General features: G+C 34.7%; 1 protein-coding gene and 1 long non-coding RNA gene across 2 annotated transcripts; one reads left to right on the plus strand and one right to left on the minus strand.

The window, feature by feature from the left end:
- Window positions 1-842: 842 nt before the first annotated feature.
- On the plus strand, window positions 843-1,291 carry LOC123317477. The gene is made up of 2 exons (XR_006538168.1): window positions 843-1,047; window positions 1,205-1,291. It is a non-coding gene; the product is annotated as an uncharacterized LOC123317477 (long non-coding RNA).
- An 11,486-nt stretch (window positions 1,292-12,777) lies between these two features.
- LOC123317667 (diuretic hormone class 2) lies at window positions 12,778-18,214 on the minus strand. The gene is made up of 3 exons (XM_044904273.1): window positions 18,120-18,214; window positions 14,868-14,984; window positions 12,778-12,913 (listed from the first exon to the last, which is right to left on the minus strand). Exons 1-3 carry the CDS (start codon window positions 18,212-18,214, stop codon window positions 12,778-12,780), a joined length of 348 nt encoding a protein of 115 aa, XP_044760208.1.

An 18,214-nucleotide genomic window follows, 5' to 3' on the forward strand; every position in this document is an offset into this window, starting at 1 on the left:
TGTCAATGTTCTTATTATTCAAGAGCACCTTATCTCCTACTTTATAGTTTATTTCGTTACATTTCCTGTCGAAACTCTCTTTTCTCGTAATTCGTAAGGAGTATAGCGAATTGAAGAGTTCACGGAATTGCTATATGAAGAGCACCAATACGGAACCCAATTACTCCAGTTGTTACTTTCCTTAGCTGCGTGCTTACGAAGGAAAGCTCCTAAGTGTTTATGCGAATTTTCAAGCGCACCTAGTGTTTCGTGGTGATAAGCTGTTGAATTGAATTGCTTAATTTTGAGCAAATCACACGATTCACTAAATATTCTTGATAAGAATTCTGTGCCTTGGTATGTAACAACTTCAGAAGGTATACCATACCTTAAAACACAGTTTTGAATCAAAGATTTTGAAACTGTTTCTGCTTCTTTGTTTGGTGGTGGGTAACACTCTATAAATTTGGTTAAGTTACATTGAATTGTGAGTATATATTTGATATCTGTAGGTAATGGACCTACGAGATCTAGAAAAATTTTGTGAGAGGCAGACGAAGCTGTTGTAGTGATTGTCAAAGGTAAAGAATGTTTATCTTTATGACGTTGACAATCATCACACTTCTTCACAAATTTTTCAACATCAGATCTCAAGCCATTCCAAAAATACTATCATCTCACTGATACATCTCCTTATTATTATAAAAGGAGATGTATCAGTGAGATGATTCATATTTCTTTGAACGAGACGGTGAATTTGAGGACTGATGTACAGAATTTGAGCACAATATATCACAATATTTTAGAGAGGTATAAACGGATGATTCGTTCTTGAAGAATTTCAGGAACATACCAGCTACTGTGATATTAGATTACCATATGACGCTCGATGCTCTGTATATGTCAGATAATACGGAGTCTGGTTCAGTTGTTTATTGTAGGAAATGAAAGATTTTGAATAATTTTTATCTATTGACAAATGGACCTTTATATTGAGTTTTTAAAAGAATTGACGACACAGTTTTATGTCCACCTCAGAATATTATGAGGGATAATCCATATGAATAGGTATGTGTTTTTAAGTATGTTTTTTATATTACTCTATTGTATATTGTATTGTGTGGTATTGTATATTGTATTTTATTTCTACACCTACTAGATTATACTGTTTTCATATTATGGCACTATGTTGCGCCCCATATTTTCAATGTCGTTCTGTTTCCAGCCTTGAAAAAGACCAGAAATAAAGGTCGAAACGTCGGCATCTCATTAAGGATTTTTATTTTCCCCTGTCCTCTTTGCCACTACATGGTTGATTATTTAAAAAGTCAGGACACGAATACCAGTGATGAATTGTTTAGAACTTACTTCATTTTTAGTTCGAGATCTCGTCATGACGCTTATGTTTCCAACTATTCCGTTTGTCATTTCTTTGAGTTCTTCTGAATCTATTTTAATACGCGATAAGGCATCTGCTGTTACATTTTCTGAACCTTTTACATAATGAACCGTGAAGTTATATTCTTCTAAAATCAAACGGAATTTGGATAATCGACTAAAAATCGGTGATCAGTTAAGATTTCAAATTTCCGTCCATACAATTAAAATCTGAAATGTTTGACTGACCAAACTATTGCTAAGAGCTCTTTTTCAATTGTACTATACTTCTTTTCTGCTGGATACAAACTTCGTGGAGCAAAGGCAATAGCCAAGAGGATGGTCATTAGAATTTAATAAAACTGAGCCTAACGCAAATCCCATAGCATCCATTCTTAGAATGAATTCGTTTTTCTCTGAAAAATCTGGATATTGAAGAATAGAGGCTGTCAGAAGGCAATCTTCCGTCCATTGAAAAATTTTTCCTTTGCGTGACAAGTTGTTCAAAGGTTGAGCGATTTCTGCATAATTTTGAATGAATTTCCTATAATGATTAGTCAATGCAACAAAATGTTTTACTTCCTCAGAGATTGTAGTTACGGGATATGGTGAAATAGCATCAATTTTTTCTGGATCTGGCGAAATGCCTTTATCCGAAATGATAAGACCTAGATACAACATTTCCTTCTTCAAGAATTCACATTTACTAGAATTAAATTTCAAATTAACCTCTGTGATACTTTCTCTAAATTTTGATTATGATTTCACAACGAATGTCCAAAGACTATTGAATCATCCAAATAAATAAAACATGAATCGCAATTTCAACCTGACATAGCTATTATAATAAGTCTTGAAAATGAGCTGGGGCTTGTTTTCAATCCCATTCCTAATCTTTTCATTTGATATTGATCTCTTTCAGTTGTAAATGCTGTATATGGTCTGCTATCGGGATGCAGTTCTAACTGATAATATCCTTGTGCTAAATCTAGATTTAGCATTTTCTCATCTAGATGAGAAAAGTAAGTTGCTCCTGACAAGCAATCTAATATTCCAGTAATGTTTGGTAATGGAAATTTATCACCTTAAATTTGCTTCTTCAGTAATCTATTATCTAATAATACTCGAAATTTCTTAACTCCGTTGTGATCTGGTTTCTTTGATACTATTAGTAACGGTGAGGACCATTCAGATCTGGCTTCCTCTATAGAGTCATTCGGGGCAACTGTGCGCACTTTTACCTTTCAAGCCATACCCTATTTCAAATGTTGAAGCTAGCAAAATTAAAACATATTCATAAGATAGAGAATTTTCTAATCTATAGAATAACATCAAAAAGCAAACAAACAAAAACTTTTTTTTCCGCAAAAAGAAAATTTATACTGAAAGTCGGAGTGCGTTCACATGCCCCGTATTGCGGGTAAGTGTACGCACCCTCACGGGGTAAGTGAACGCATTGCTTAGTGAACCACACAATCAAAACAAATTACAATATAATGTCATCAAAATGTTACAATATTAGAGAAATGCTGTTTATTGTCAATACAGAAGCGCCTTTTTACAAGCACTGCATTATTGTTTCACCATTCCTGGTGAACACAACACTTGATACATTCCGCTGTTGGTGGCTCTTCATATTTTTCTGAACAAATAGGACAATATTGATCGAGTCTTAACCAAGAAAATCAACAATGTCATAATTTATTCCTCACTGAACTGATGCCCATATAACGAATCTATGCGCACACTTACCCGCGCACACTTTCCCCAGTAAGCAAAAAATTGAATTGACTTTCTTATAGAGTTGAGCAGCTCAGAGAACATTATCGAATAAAATATTGTTTAACACTGTCGGAACTTGGGCCTGGCAGAATTTGCAGAGATGCTAAAAATCAACAAGTAAACTAGTGATTGCAAATAAAAAGTTAACGAAACGTCGCATGGCGCACTCCCATGAAAAACTAATTTGGCGATTCTGCGCCCTTGCTTCACCCAAATGAACCCCTCTTTTATACTTTGCATAGTCGAGATATACGCACTGCGCACACTTACCCTCTGCGCTCAGTCACCCCGAATGACTTTAATTCCGTCTCGTAGCATTTTGTCTACTTGTTTATGAATTTCATTTTTCTGTGAATGCGGTAATCTATACAGTTTCACCAATTTATACCAACAGAAAATTTTACTCAAACCAGAAGCTCAACCAGTTTTCAACCAGTTTATGTGAAACTGTTTAGATTACCTTTAACTTCGTGTAGACACATGAAAAATATCTGCATACTTGGCACAAATTTTCTGTACGGAAGCTATTTCTTCCTTGTTCAATGATTTCATATAAATTGAATCTAATATTTCATCTACTCTTTGTACGGATATTTCATTTCTACCATAATTTATAACATCGAAATTTGAAGGAAAATTTTATTTTGACAATTGTTCCGTCATTTTTATTGTATTTTCCTTCATTATAAATATGTACGTAACCTTTTAAATCAAATAAATTGATATCCCCTAATAGCACAAAGTAGTCCTATGGACATCCATAGGACGTCCTCTTCGGACATTACGGACATCCATGGGACGTCCATTTCTGGTACAATGGAGACTATACCATAAACCTACTTGAAGGAACATATTCATTATATTGTTAACTGATTTATGGAATAGTAGTCGATTAATACAGAAATACCATATAATAAAAACTAAAGTCTTAAAACTCAAACATAGAGTCTTTTATAATAGTAATTACTCAAATATTTAGTCTTCGTTCATTATAACGTTATACATAATAAAATATTCATAAGATATTTATATACTACAAAGCGGAAAAATGGAGTTTAGTGAAAAATAATATTAAATTTTGGTGTTCATTGATATACATGTATGTATTATCTGGTCCATATTACGGACTCCTAGTGAATATTCGGTATGGACATTCAAAAGATGTCCCTACCGGATATCCACTAGGTATCCGTGATGGACGTTATACGGACCATGTAATGTGTATATGTAATTTGGTCCATATTACGTCCATTACAGACTCCTAGTGAATATCCAGTATGGACATTCAAAAGATGTCCCTACCGGATATCCACTAGGTGTCCGTGATGAGCGTTGTACGGACCATGTAACATATACATGTTATTTGGTCCATATTACGGCCCTTACGGACTCCTAATGAATATCCAGTATGGACATTCAAAAGATGTCCCTACCGGATATCCAATAGGTGTCCGTCATGGACGTTATACGGACCATGTAATATATATGTATAAGTTATATGGTCCGTACTATGTTTATCACGGACACCTAATGGATATCCAGTAAGGACATATTTTTGACATTGCCTGTATTAAGTCGGTCAGGGACTATTTTGGAACTATATGATACGGACATATGTCATATAGTCCGTATTATGTCCATCACGGTCATCCAATGGATATCCGATACGGACATTGTACATAAATCGGACTAACAATGGATATATAATGATGGACGTCCAAAAACTGTCCGGAAACGGTCGTCCAAAGGACATACAAATCAAGTCCATGGACGTTCCGACGTTAAATGGACATGGACATGGACGTTGTGTACTATTAGGGACATGTACTGTAAATGTTTCTGTTAGTACAATTATGTCAAATTCTATCATAGTCCTTTCCAGAAGTAGTTCAAACTCTTCAAAATTCATTTGCATGCTCCTTATGTTCATTTATAGAATATTGAACTTTTTTTCAATCTTAAATTTATTTATTTCATCAATATTTTCAATGATAATAGTATCAAAGTCGTCATTTCGATATTGTCTTATATAAGGGTTCATTTCGGCTTCAGTGATTCATGCGAATTTACAAAATATAATTTTACTATTATAATATTAATTCAACCTTTTTCCCAAATCAATTTAGTTCCATATTTTCCAAATAAAATTTCCTCACTAGTATATACAATATGCATTCACTGGGATTTACTCACCGTTTTAAGTGGAAGCTAATCTTTTCTCTCGGATGTGTACTTTTGTCTTAGTTGTATGCCAGAACTTTTTGTCTTTGGAGGAGATCTGATATTATTGGGAAATATTTTTTTATGAGTTGCCAGATGAGATGTATTATGGACTTTCTTATTTTTCTCTTCTATTTTTGTATCCCCTAGTTCCTCTTCCCGCATTACGGTATTTTGTTCTTCATCCTTTTTGCCATCATCATTTCTACGACTTAAGCTACATTCACAATCAATTCACGGGCCGAAGTGAAGCTTAGCAGATGGCGTTCTCTGTTACCATTCACAATGAAATTCAAGATAAAATTTCTTGCAAGTTGCAAACTATCACTTCAGCAAGGAATTTCGTGCCGGCTTTGGATGATGCTGATGCTTATGTTTTGATCAGTTACATTTTTGGTTCATTTGAGTATTTAGTTCCAAGATTATTGCGAATGGTAAATTTCGTGCCGAAGTGCACTTCGGCCAGCGAATTGATTGTGAATGCAGCTTTAGGCTAGGTGTATTTGGGGCACTATTTGCTTTCAGAGCTTTCTCGCTTGAGCTCTCTAAATCTTCCAAGGTGTAGGTACGATTTTTCCCCTATTATCAATTTGTTTCCTTTTATGTAAGATCTCTCTGAATTCTCTGAATATTTTGATGTGGCCTCTCGTAAAAATGTCCTCAACTTTTGGATGTCCTGACCTTGTCTCAGAGTCAGATCATTCGCAATCGCCACTTCTGTATCCTTTAGTTTTTTTATATGTTTGAATACAATTTTCTTACTTTGGTAAGAAATGAACTCCACCTTAATGGGGCTATTTTTCCTTCTTCCCAATGTGTAATAGTCGTTTATTTCCTTCGGTTCAATCTGTATGTCCAACAAACGATTTATTTCCCCACAAAGGTACTGCGCCGTTAATGTATTTCCTCTTTTTAGACCAAAAATTATAATGCTATTCTTGTTACAATATTGTTCTGTTCTTTCGAATCTTTTCTTCAAGATCTCGTTTTCTCTTTCTAGTACTTCATTTTTATTTTTAAGTGCCTGAATTTCCAACAGCAGTCTTACCTCCGTAACCGAAATACAACTCTTAACCTCCTCTTTAGAACGCTTGATTTCTTGTAATAGGCTTACCAATGTTACATTATCCTCGGTCTCGTTCTGTGGCATCATATCAGTAAAGTTTGCTGGTGTATGGTACTCTTTATTCACTCTCGATTTAGCTTCCTCACTTATCTCCTGAATGCATATGGGTGATCACATGTATACACAAGGTATAAGTACTTGTCTTAATTTTTCGACCAATTTTCACCTTTGCAGGAAAAATTTATGAATTATCTATAAATCGAATTTTATTATGTGATGAAGAATTTTCTTATCTACGTTTCTATATAATTTTTGTAATTTTCACTCTACTTGAAACGATCAATAATATCGCTTATTTATTCTTCTGCCGCTCGATATGTTATGAATGTGAAAGTGTATCAACAAGTGGACCCAGAAGAATATTATCAGTTTAGATCCACTCGATGTGCAATATTCAGGGACGGACTCCGGGACCCCCAATTCAGATTGGGTTTTTCAATAGTAATTTTTTTTAAGCGGCCAAAATTTTATGGGAAAATTATACCTAAATGTATAAGAAGTTGAATATTATAAGGTTATATCCACTCATTATTCAATTATTTCATTTTCTAGGCATTAGTTTTTCATTTCATTCATTTTCCATATCTTCACTATTTTCATCCCAATAGATTTCATTGAATATGGGTCTTAAGTATAATGAACTGATTGGATCACATTTTTTTGGACGTCGTACGTTGAATTCACAAATTCATTTAGATTTTTTAAATCATCGTTCAACTGAATTATTAGCAAATGACAACCAACGTGGGATTTATTTCCAATACGACGGGACTCCGCCTGATTACAATCTACAGGTCTGTGAATTCTTGCACAACCGCTACGATGGTCGTGATATAGGTCGGGGGAGTACTATTCCATAGCCAGCAAGATCGCCTGACCTTTCGCCACTAGATAATTTCTTATGCGGTTACATGCGAGAAGTAGTTTACAACGTTGAAATAAATTCCGAGGAAAAACTCAAACAAACGATTGAAGCAGCTTGTATCAACATTAGGAGTATTTCCGTAGTGATAAGGAAATCAACCCGTCATATTTGTGTCCGTGAACTTAGCACCCACATTTTCAAAAATGAAGAAAATTTTTTTTGCATTCGTTAGTAACTCGTTAGTAACTATTTGTAACACAAAAATTTCCGTTTGTACCTTAAAGATACTGGTAGAAAAACACCGCATTCCGCTGGGTGCTAACTTCACGGGCACCCACTGTTCGATTTTTAGCGAAAAATAAAATACACTCGGGAAGTCCATCGTTAGTAACTATTTGTAACACAAAAATTTTCGTTTGTAACCTAACCTATGATGGGAAAATAACACCCCCAAAATGCGAAGTTAGCACCCACATTTTCGAAAATGAAGATAATTTTTTTTGCATTCGTTAGTAAATCGTTAGTAACTATTTGTAACACAAAAATTTTCGTTTGTAACCTAACCTATGATTAGAGAAGGACACCCCCAAAATGCGAAGTTAGCACCCACTTTTCGAAAATGACGAAAATTTTGCGAAAAATAAAGTACAGTTGGGAAGTTCATCGTTAGTAACGACTCGTAACACCCAAATTTTTGTTCGTAACCTCACCTATAACGGGAAAATGACACCCTCAAAATGCGAAGTTAGCACCCACATTTTCGAAAATGAAGATAATTTTTTTTGCATTCGTTTGTAACTCGTTAGTAACTATTTGTAAAACGAAAATTTTCGTTTGTAACCTAACCTATGATGAAAAAATGACACCCCCAAAATGCGAAGTTAGCACCCACATTTTCGAAAATGAAGATAATTTTTTTTGCATTCGTTTGTAACTCGTTAGTAACTATTTGTAACACGAAAATTTTCGTTTGTAACCTAACCTATGATGAAAAAATGACACCCCCAAAATGCGAAGTTAGCACCCACATTTTCGAAAATGAAGACAATTTTTTTGCATTCTTTCGTTGCTCGTTAGTAACTATTTGTAACACGAAAATTTTCATTTGTACCTCAAAGATAATGCCAGAAAAACACCGCATTCCACTGGGTGCTTACTTACTTATTAGAATATAGTACATCGCTAGTAACTTTGTATCAAGGTTTGTAACCTAACATATATTGGTAAAATATGACACCCTCAAAATGCGAAGTTAGCAAATACACATTTTTAGGAAAATCTCAAAAACACGAAATAAGAATATCTCATTCAGGCAACGTTTCGGATAACTTGAGGAACTCGCATTGGGAATTTCTAATTCATGTCACGTTCGCGATAACTTTAGGAACTCACATTGAGAATTTATTATTCTGGTTATATTCGGGATAACTTCAGAAAGTCGCAATAAGAAATGCTCATTGATGTTAAGTTTGAGACATCTTCTGGTACTCGCAATAAGATGAAACCTGGAAAAAGCAATCTGAGGTCTCTGAGATTTCTCCTGCGTACACCAGTGAGAATGTCGCTTAGTTAAGGCACATAGCGATCGTCGAGACCTCGCAATAGGAGTTCGCATAAGATCCTCATTATAACCTCCCAGAGATCTCGCGGAGAAGTCTGTGTTGCCTGGGTAGGGCTTTCCAACGAGAAATTAATGAAAATAAGGAAGATCTTAAAATATTCAACCTACTCGGTACATTAGCTACCAAAGGATCGGGCAGCCAATTTTATCAGGAAAGAGCTGTGTTCCTCAGTGAACTCTACGAACAACAAAAGCTGACGATAAACCACCAAATCGTTAAAGTGGACTGCCAAGATAATATCATATCTACTATACAAAAAATGGGACAAGGATTATATAGTGTGATAGAAAAGTGTAAGTGCATGGAATGCTCTCACGAAGAAACGTTCACACGAATGTATAAAACCATTCAGCTGACTGAGCCTAAAAACCTCGAAAACACGCTTCTGGAATCACTGCAAGGACAGTTAATTGCAGAATGTGTTCTGAGGCAACATTAGTGGACAATGAATTCAGCACTCATATTTTCATTGATACGAGTGAAGCCGAAAATGTAAAGTTGGAAAATTTGCCTTTGAATTTGAATTTTCCTGAACATCAGTTCATATTACGGGGTTCGGTATGTTACCAGAAATCACATACTAGGACGAGCTTGGGACACTACATTGCTATCTGTCGGAGAAATAATGGAGCGCTGGGGTTATACAATGATATGTCCAAAAAAATGAAAATTGTACCAAAAACAGTGGTACTGGACGTCCACCTACTATTGTATAGTATTTGAAAAATTTTATATTTTACCATGTAAATTTATTTTGAAAATATACTTCCTCTTAAAATATTATTCAATTTATATTCAAAAAACCTAAAACTGATGAGACAGTGAAAGTCTTGGGTATAAAGACGTTTATTTCATTCCTCCTCCTACCTGACAATTCTTCGACTGCTAGGTGAAATTACGGATAAAAATCAATATGAATTGGATGTGAGATATGTGGGTATGGATAAAAATACAAAGTTACTTCGAGCACAAACATTAGGCCCCAGACGAAAATTTCCATGAAAAAAATACTTAAATGAAGCAGAAATTTGTGTCACAAATATGTAGTTATAGAGGAAGTACTCATTTTACGGAAGCAATACACTAATTCAGAATTCTCCAAAATGTGTATATGCTAATTTTGCACTTTAGGGGTGTTGTCAATTGAAGAGTAGTTTACTAATGAAAAATTATGTGTGTCGAACATTTAGTAACAGGGTACTAACGAGTTACAAACGAATGCAAAAAAATTAATAGTAACTTACGATGAACTTTTCAACTGTACTTTATTTTTCGTGAAAAATCGAACAGTGGATAGCCTTGAAGTTAGCACCCAGAGAAATGCGGTGTTTTTCTAGCAGTATCTTTGAGGTACAAACGGAAATTTTTGTGTTACAAATAGTTACTAACGAGTTACGAACGAATCCAGAACGAATTTTCTTAATTTTCGAAAAAGTGGGTGTTAACTTCGCATTTTGGAGTTGTCATTTTCCCATCATAGGTTAGGTAACAAACGAAAATTTGTGTGTTACGAGTCGTTACTAACGATGAACTTCCCAACTGTACTTTATTTTTCGCGAAAAATCGAACAGTGGGTGCCCGTGAAGTTAGCACTCAGCGGAATACGGTGTTATTCTACCAGTATATTTTAGGTACAAACAAAAATTTTGGTGTTACAAATAGTTACTAACGAGTTACTAACAAATGCAGAAAAAATTTTCGTCATTTTCGAAAATGTGGGTGCTAACTTCACATTTTGGGGGTGTCATTTTCCTATCATAGTTTAGGTTACAAACGAAAATTTTTGTGTTACAAATAGTTACTAACGAGTTACAAACGAATGCAAAAAAAAATTATCTTCATTTTCGAAAATGTGGGTGCTAACTTCACATTTTGAGGGTGTCATTTTTCCGTTATAGGTGAGGTTACAAACAAAAATTTGTGTGTTACGAGTCGTTACTAACGATGAACTTCCCAACTGTACTCTATTTTTCGCAAAATTTTCGTCATTTCCGAAAATGTGGGTGCTAACTCCATATTTTGGGGGTGTCATTTTCCCATCATAGGTTAGGTTACAAACGAAAATTTTTGTGTTACAAATAGTTACTAACGAGTTACAAACGAATGCAAAAAAAATTATCTTCATTTTCGAAAATGTGGGTGCTAACTTCACGTTTTGGGGGTGTCATTTTCCCATCATAGGTTAGGTTACAAACGAAAATTTTTGTGTTACAAATAGTTACTAACGATGGACTTCCCAAGTGTATTTTATTTTTCGCGAAAAATCGAACAGTGGGTGCCCGTGAAGTTAGCACCCAGCGGAATGTGGTGTTTTTCTACCAGTATCCTTAAGGTACAAACGAAAATTTTCGTGTTACAAATAGTTACTAACGAGTTACTAACGAATGCAAAAAAAATTTTCTTCATTTTCGAAAAAGTGGGTGCTAACTTCACGGACACGTCATATTTATGTCAGAGCTCGAAAATGTATTGAGATGGAAGGAGGACATTTCGAGCATCTTTTATGAATCTTTCACATTTGTTTTTTCGTTTTATAATAGTGCTATTAAACAGTTCTCCTTCTATCAATAGAAATTGATTTAATAGATTCCGATTCACTGATAAAAATTATCTTACCTGTCGATATTAATAATTTCGGAATAGGCCTTCCCTGCCGAATAACTAGAGTGATTTGTACGAAGTAGTTATTCAAATGAATTTTATTTTTTCTATATCGAATAAATGAATGTGAGCGCCTGTGAATGAAGAATGTGTGAACGATATTCAGAATTGTGCATTGATTTGTTTAAGCAGTCAATACACATGGCGATTTTTTTGACCTATCCGCTATTGAAAAACACATTCTGAAATGAGAGTCCGTCCCTGAATATTGCAATACTTGCACATCGAATGGATCTAAACTGATAATATTCTTCTGTGTCCACTTTTTGATACATCTCGGTATGGTTTTACCATGAAAATCAAGCCGTCCAAAAAATTTGTCTCCGAGTACGCATTTTCAAATTTTTTTTTCTCTTAATCTGTAGGCGTGCCACGAGATCTTATGAATCTTATTTAGAATGTATTAAGTGTAGTTGGAATTGCCAAAACAGGTTTATACTTTTGCGGTAATATGGAAAAACTAGAGTCCGGTTCTGGAAACTGATAAACTGTTACATAATATGCTGTATGGTGATTAGTTTAGTCCTTCCATATACCACATTTGATGGGTTTATAATCATTCGTTCGTCCACTAGAGCATTTTCAATATATGACCCGAAAGTGGAAATCGCCCTTTATAATCTCAACGAATGGCTGAAGACCCAGCATATGGGGTATTTTTGGAACCAGCTAAATGGCCTCTACCAATGTGTGAAGTATGTACAGTTCAACAGGATTCACCCGGTATATCTATCTTGGGCATTTCCAGTTGCTTATTTATTAGATTTCTTCATCCTTGACTATGCTTCACCACTGCCAACAAATCCAAATATAATAAAGAGATATCGAACAATATGAGCGAAAAACAAATCTTATGGCTAACACTAGTATTGTGGAAAACGGAAGTTTTACTTCCTAAGATGAATTCATTGCCAGAATTATAGAAATTATTTTCATAGAAGATGATGAAAAAAAATTCATAACAAATTGTGGAATGCTACTGAGGTATTTTATTTCTTTGAAAATATTCACATAATGAGAAACATTTTACAGAATAAGTTGTTACAGACAGCAGTCACTAGTATTTTTCGAATAATTTTTCATTTCAGTTATATACATCAGGAATTATTGAATTATTTTTATTTAGGTTCAAAAATGATTGCTGTTTAGACTTCAAGTCCATTTCGTCTTCTTCTTCCTGGTCCTCCAGCAAAATTAGCTGAGGCTAAACCCATTCTCTGCTTCGCTGCCAATGATCCAGAGTATCCTCGTCCGAGTCCAAGGTCCAGTCCCCTTTTTGAACTGCAAAAATATAAAACCATTTGAATCACTTTGAAATCATTATTAGAGGAAAATACAGTGTCTCATGTTAAATATACCTGGCTCAATAGCCGGTACATTGTACATGACACTCAGGCGATTCCAAATTACCTAAATTTACAGAGTCTACAATTTCTTTTGCAGGAGATACCGGCTGATGCATTTGGTACATATTTTCCGGAAGCCATAAGTTCGGAACCACTCGGAATTTTGCATTCATTTTTGGTGACGATATTTTACCTGCGTAAAACGTACTGACCACAGAACAATAATACTCATTTGCGGAGAATAGGAATTTCATTTTCAGAGCATTGTTATTAAACAAAGGACATCTACTATCCTTCTCTAAGGTGTATCTCTCGCTATCTTTCTCTCTTTAATTTCAAAATTTCATCAACTACACATGTACCCCATTGAAATGACTGTACACAATTTCTCTTCGGCACATAATAAAAATTGTCACGATGAACGAGAACAATTAAGTAATTTAGTCTTTCTAAGAAATGGTACACATCAGTGGCGGCTGGCCTGTGAGGGCTATAATGCTACAGCCCCCCATACAAGAAATCAATCCTTTTATGCTATTTACCTTCCCATACGTGGCCCAGTGGCCGTGCCACTGTTGCAGGAAAATATTCGAGGATCACCTGTTGTTGTCAACAACTGTTTGGAAATTCCTGCATAGGAATGACTAGTTCTGAAATGCGGGTGATCAATTCGAAGAAGGCTGTCTTTTGGAGTTGTGTTGAGTGTGTGGCCATTGGAAATAACATTTCTAAAAAGCCTCATTGTATGGCTACAAAGAGATATCACCGAATTGAAAACTTCGATTGCATCTTCCCAATTAAACATCAGTCCGAATATTCTCGACGATGAAACGTTCGAGGAAGTAGTTCGCGAGACTGAGGATCGTATGCGCAGAAGAGATATCATGCTCTATGGTTTGAAAGAGCCACCTCGTGATCCCACTGGGGGGCAGGTGGATGATGCGGATGGTCGGAGTGTTGCTGATGTCCTAAAATTTATCAGTCCAGGTGTTGAAACGAGTGTCAGGAGGGCGCACAGAGTTGGATGATTTGATCCATCCTCAGATAAACCTCGACCAGTGACTGTTGTCCTTGAGTTTGACAGTAAAGTCCATCAGATCCTGTCCAAGCCCAAACAGATTAAGGAATATAAGAGGCACTCTTACTTGTCAATTTCTTCTGATAGAACACCTAGACAGACTGCTTATTATAAAAAAGGTAGAGCGTGAGTTCGACCGGCGCAAACAGGACGGAAAAGATATCCAGATGAAGTATGTGCGGGGCACATCTGTCATTACACCTTTAAATTAACTCTCAGTAGTTAGGACATCTTTCATAAGACTGTTCCCTACAAGATCAAGAGGACCCGAAGATTTCCCATTTGGTTCTCTCCGGTTCTAATTAGATACATACGTATGAAAGAAAATGCTTATCGTAGATACAAGAGATCAGATGATGATTCTTCAATCCAACGATTTAGGACTCAAAGAGCAATCGTTAAGTCAAAAATCAAAACTGATTAGGAGGATTTCATCTCTTGTGCAGAAGGATCGATCGCTAACGATCCTACGAGATTCTGGTCGTTCATTCAGGAAAGAAGGGGCCGCTCGAGATTTCCTGGTGTTGTGGCTGAGATGTTTGAACGTTGATAGAATAGTCATGCGCAGAATGAGGTACGGGGTATTCGACATACACATTGGTATGAAAATTAATGTAGGTATTCCGTATGTGATGTTGAGAAGAGTAAACGAACTTAAGAGAAAATTAAATTTGTATAGCGCGAATGGGATATCTACGTTTTGCTCTCATTTTGCTCTTTCCAAATCTGCTATTCGTTTTTCTCCACCACTTACCGTTACCGAGATATAGATAATTAAAAATGGTCTCCACATAAAGAATAAAAAACTCACTCGGTCCAACTGTCATCCTCATCATCAGGTATATTATTGTAGTATGTACGAAATTGTCGAAACACTCTTATTATATACTCTGGGTCATCTCTAGTAATTAGATCCTCTTCTGGTGATCTGAAACAAAATAAATAATTATTAAAAAAAGCTAACAGAAAATTTTTCTTGCCCTGTTACTTCGACGGAAATACGAAAATATGAAAAAATTTAATGATCAGGCCATTTGCAAGAAGAAAGCCACTCGGTAGGTGTAATCGAAAGTAACAAAAACATGGAAATACATATATTTTAGAAATTTTCGTCGTGTCGGATAATACTCTCAAAATTGATATCATGAAAATATCTTGAGTGGTTCTTCGAATAATTTTGGAGGAGATTAAAAAAATCACATTGTAAAATTTTCTCCACCAAAATTCATATCAATGAATAGGACTAAATTTAAAGTCAATTCGAATTATTATTACTTCGAACGTCTATATAATCAGGCTTATAATGCTTAATATTACGTAGTATACTATACCCAAAGTATTGATAAACGAAGATTCCCTTTCGAACAATCTTCAAAGAGTATCTCTACTCTAAAGAGAAATTAAAAAGTTCGGGAGGGTGTTTGAAAACATATAATTTACAAATCCAAGCAGTAGTTCAGGAACGGTTTGAGATATTAACTTGCGGTGCAAATGTCTTAAAACACAGAAATTCCCCAAATTTAGATCATTCTGTATTTAGAAAGGATTCATGACAATTCGATAGCAATATAGATTTTTGAAGAGATAAAGTAAATATAAAATTCGAATATTGGGCAGTTTTCTTTCCTGGACTGGAACGAGCTCGTTTCTATTTATAATGTTTCCAATATTTTTTACATTCCAAACAAAATGTGCCCCAAATTAAACTGGACTAGGGAAAACAGAAACGGATGGAAAATTAACCGAATTAAAAAGTAATTCGGTGAGGACTGCAAACAAATTGAAGTTTGATCTAATTGCTTCACGTGCCCGAAAAAGATCTTCGAGTACACTCGATTTGCAAGTTATTGTTGGAATGCCAAATTTCTTAAAATTGTCTCGAGGACTTTCGTAATGCGATACAATCAAATGAAAGAATGTTTGGATATTTCCATATTTTTGCTTCATTCAGGGTTACTTGAATGAAAAATGTTAAATGAACACTTTTCTATCATACGCTTAATGACACAACTCTCCAAATTTCAAATATTTAAGGTAAAGTTAAACTTATTTTTCTTTACCGATGCGTGTTTGCATTTGGTTCATCTGTGATACTACTAAGGAATTTTTAAAGAGGTTACAATATTGATTGGTGAGATACATAAATTACAGTAAGTCCTTGTACCTAAATTAGTAAAATAGTTATGTAAATAGATTAGACGTTGAGAAAGAGGATAACTTGGGTGTCGTGTTAATTAAATTGTGGAACATTCTGAATTCCGATAACGAGATCGTGAACAGAAAAAAAGGCACCAGGCGAGGAAATTTTCAAGCAAGTCTTTGAACAAATGAGCTTGAAATTGAAAAATAAAATGGAGGAAAATATATGGGGGAAAACACGAAATTAATGGAGGATAATTTGGGGTATAAATTGATATTCATGTAAAATGAGTTAAGGAGCAATTACTCTAAGGTGGACAACAGGATTGGAAGCGCGGAAAAACCAGAGACCAGAGAACTGGTCACAATTATGCAAGATCATTTGGAGCCGAGGCCATCAGAAATATCCGAAATACTATTGGGCATTCTTCAGTATTCGTATTCGGCACACAATTCATGAATTTCTCCACTTTATGTAAATTATTTTCCCATTCTTTGTGGTCATCAGGAATTATAATTCCCAAAAATTTTATTACTTTTCGTATATATCTCTCTGCTGGATTAGCAGCTGGATGTCGAATACTTGTAAATCTTAATTGTATTTCATTTTCACTGCAAAACCTTTCAAATCTTTCATTTCTGAAATATGTGGCATTATCAAGTATACAAGCCTTAACTGCTCCCAACTCGTCCATATATTGTCTGAATTTTCTTTTTATTTCTTCACAATTTGTTCTTTTACATGGATACAATTTAACGTACTTCGCAAAAATATCCAAAATCACTAAAATATGTCTATTTCCACTTTTGCTTGGTATCAGATCACTCAGAAAATCAATTGCTACTAAATCTAATGGATTATTTGCTGTTATTGTTTTTGTTTAATTAGCATTTGTTCTATTTTTGTTCTTGCTTAATTGACATATTCTACATGTAGATGTTATTTCCTTTGCTAATCTTTGGTCATGCTTTGTGATGTAGTTTTCTCTGAATAACAACCATAACTTCCTTGATCCAATATGTCCATATTCCTCATGTAGATATTTTAAAATTCTTCTGCATAAATCTTCTGTAATAACATATAATTTTTTATTTTGTGCTTTCTTTAAATATATTTCATTTTTCAATTGGAATTTTTGTTTTTCTTTATCTTCCTTCTTTCTACTCTCGATCTTCATATCCCTCTTTTTTTCTCGTTTCCCTGGTTTCCATCCCCTCACTTTCCTACACTCTTGATTTTCCTAATTTTAAACTTATCTATTCATAGACACTATTCACAAATTTTATAATCTAAACTTTTCATTTTCAGTTATTGGCCTCAATAGATATTGGATATGAATTTTGAATATCAGTATAAAAATATGTACTTCAACTTGAATATATAAGTAATAATTCATAATGTATCCTTTTCAAATGTGATTTGGAATTTCATATTGAAAGTAATACTTTGAACCATAACAATATATATATATATATATATATATTACAAATCACATTTGAAAAGGATACATTATGAATTATTACTTATATATTCAAGTTGAAGTACATATTTACATACATATATATATATATATATATATATATATATATATATATATATATATATATATATATATATATATATATATATATATATATATATATATATATATATATACAATTCTTTTTTTTTTTAATCACCGCGACCTACGCGGGCAAAAACGTCGTGCACACCGGGCTCAAAGGCCAAGATGTGCATTGCTGCTAAGGACCTTGGAGAAATTTCCTGACCATTCTCGCCGTGCTCAAGATGATCTGCTTTTGCGAGCTAGATTTCACATGCTGGCCCAGGCAAAGTCTCCGAGTATTTTCAGGTAAGTGCCTTTCTATCCACCCATTCACCGAGATAATCAGCGGTAGCACACTCACAGATTTCAGGTTGTACCTTTCACGAAGTTGGAAGGCCAGTTCGGAGTATTTGCTTACTTTCTCCGAGTACGCTTTTGCCAGGTTCTCATCCGCTGGTACTGTGAAGTCCAT

The sequence above is a fragment of the Coccinella septempunctata genome, chromosome 7 (assembly GCF_907165205.1).
Source record: "Coccinella septempunctata chromosome 7, icCocSept1.1, whole genome shotgun sequence".
Lineage (NCBI taxonomy): Eukaryota > Metazoa > Arthropoda > Insecta > Coleoptera > Coccinellidae > Coccinella > Coccinella septempunctata.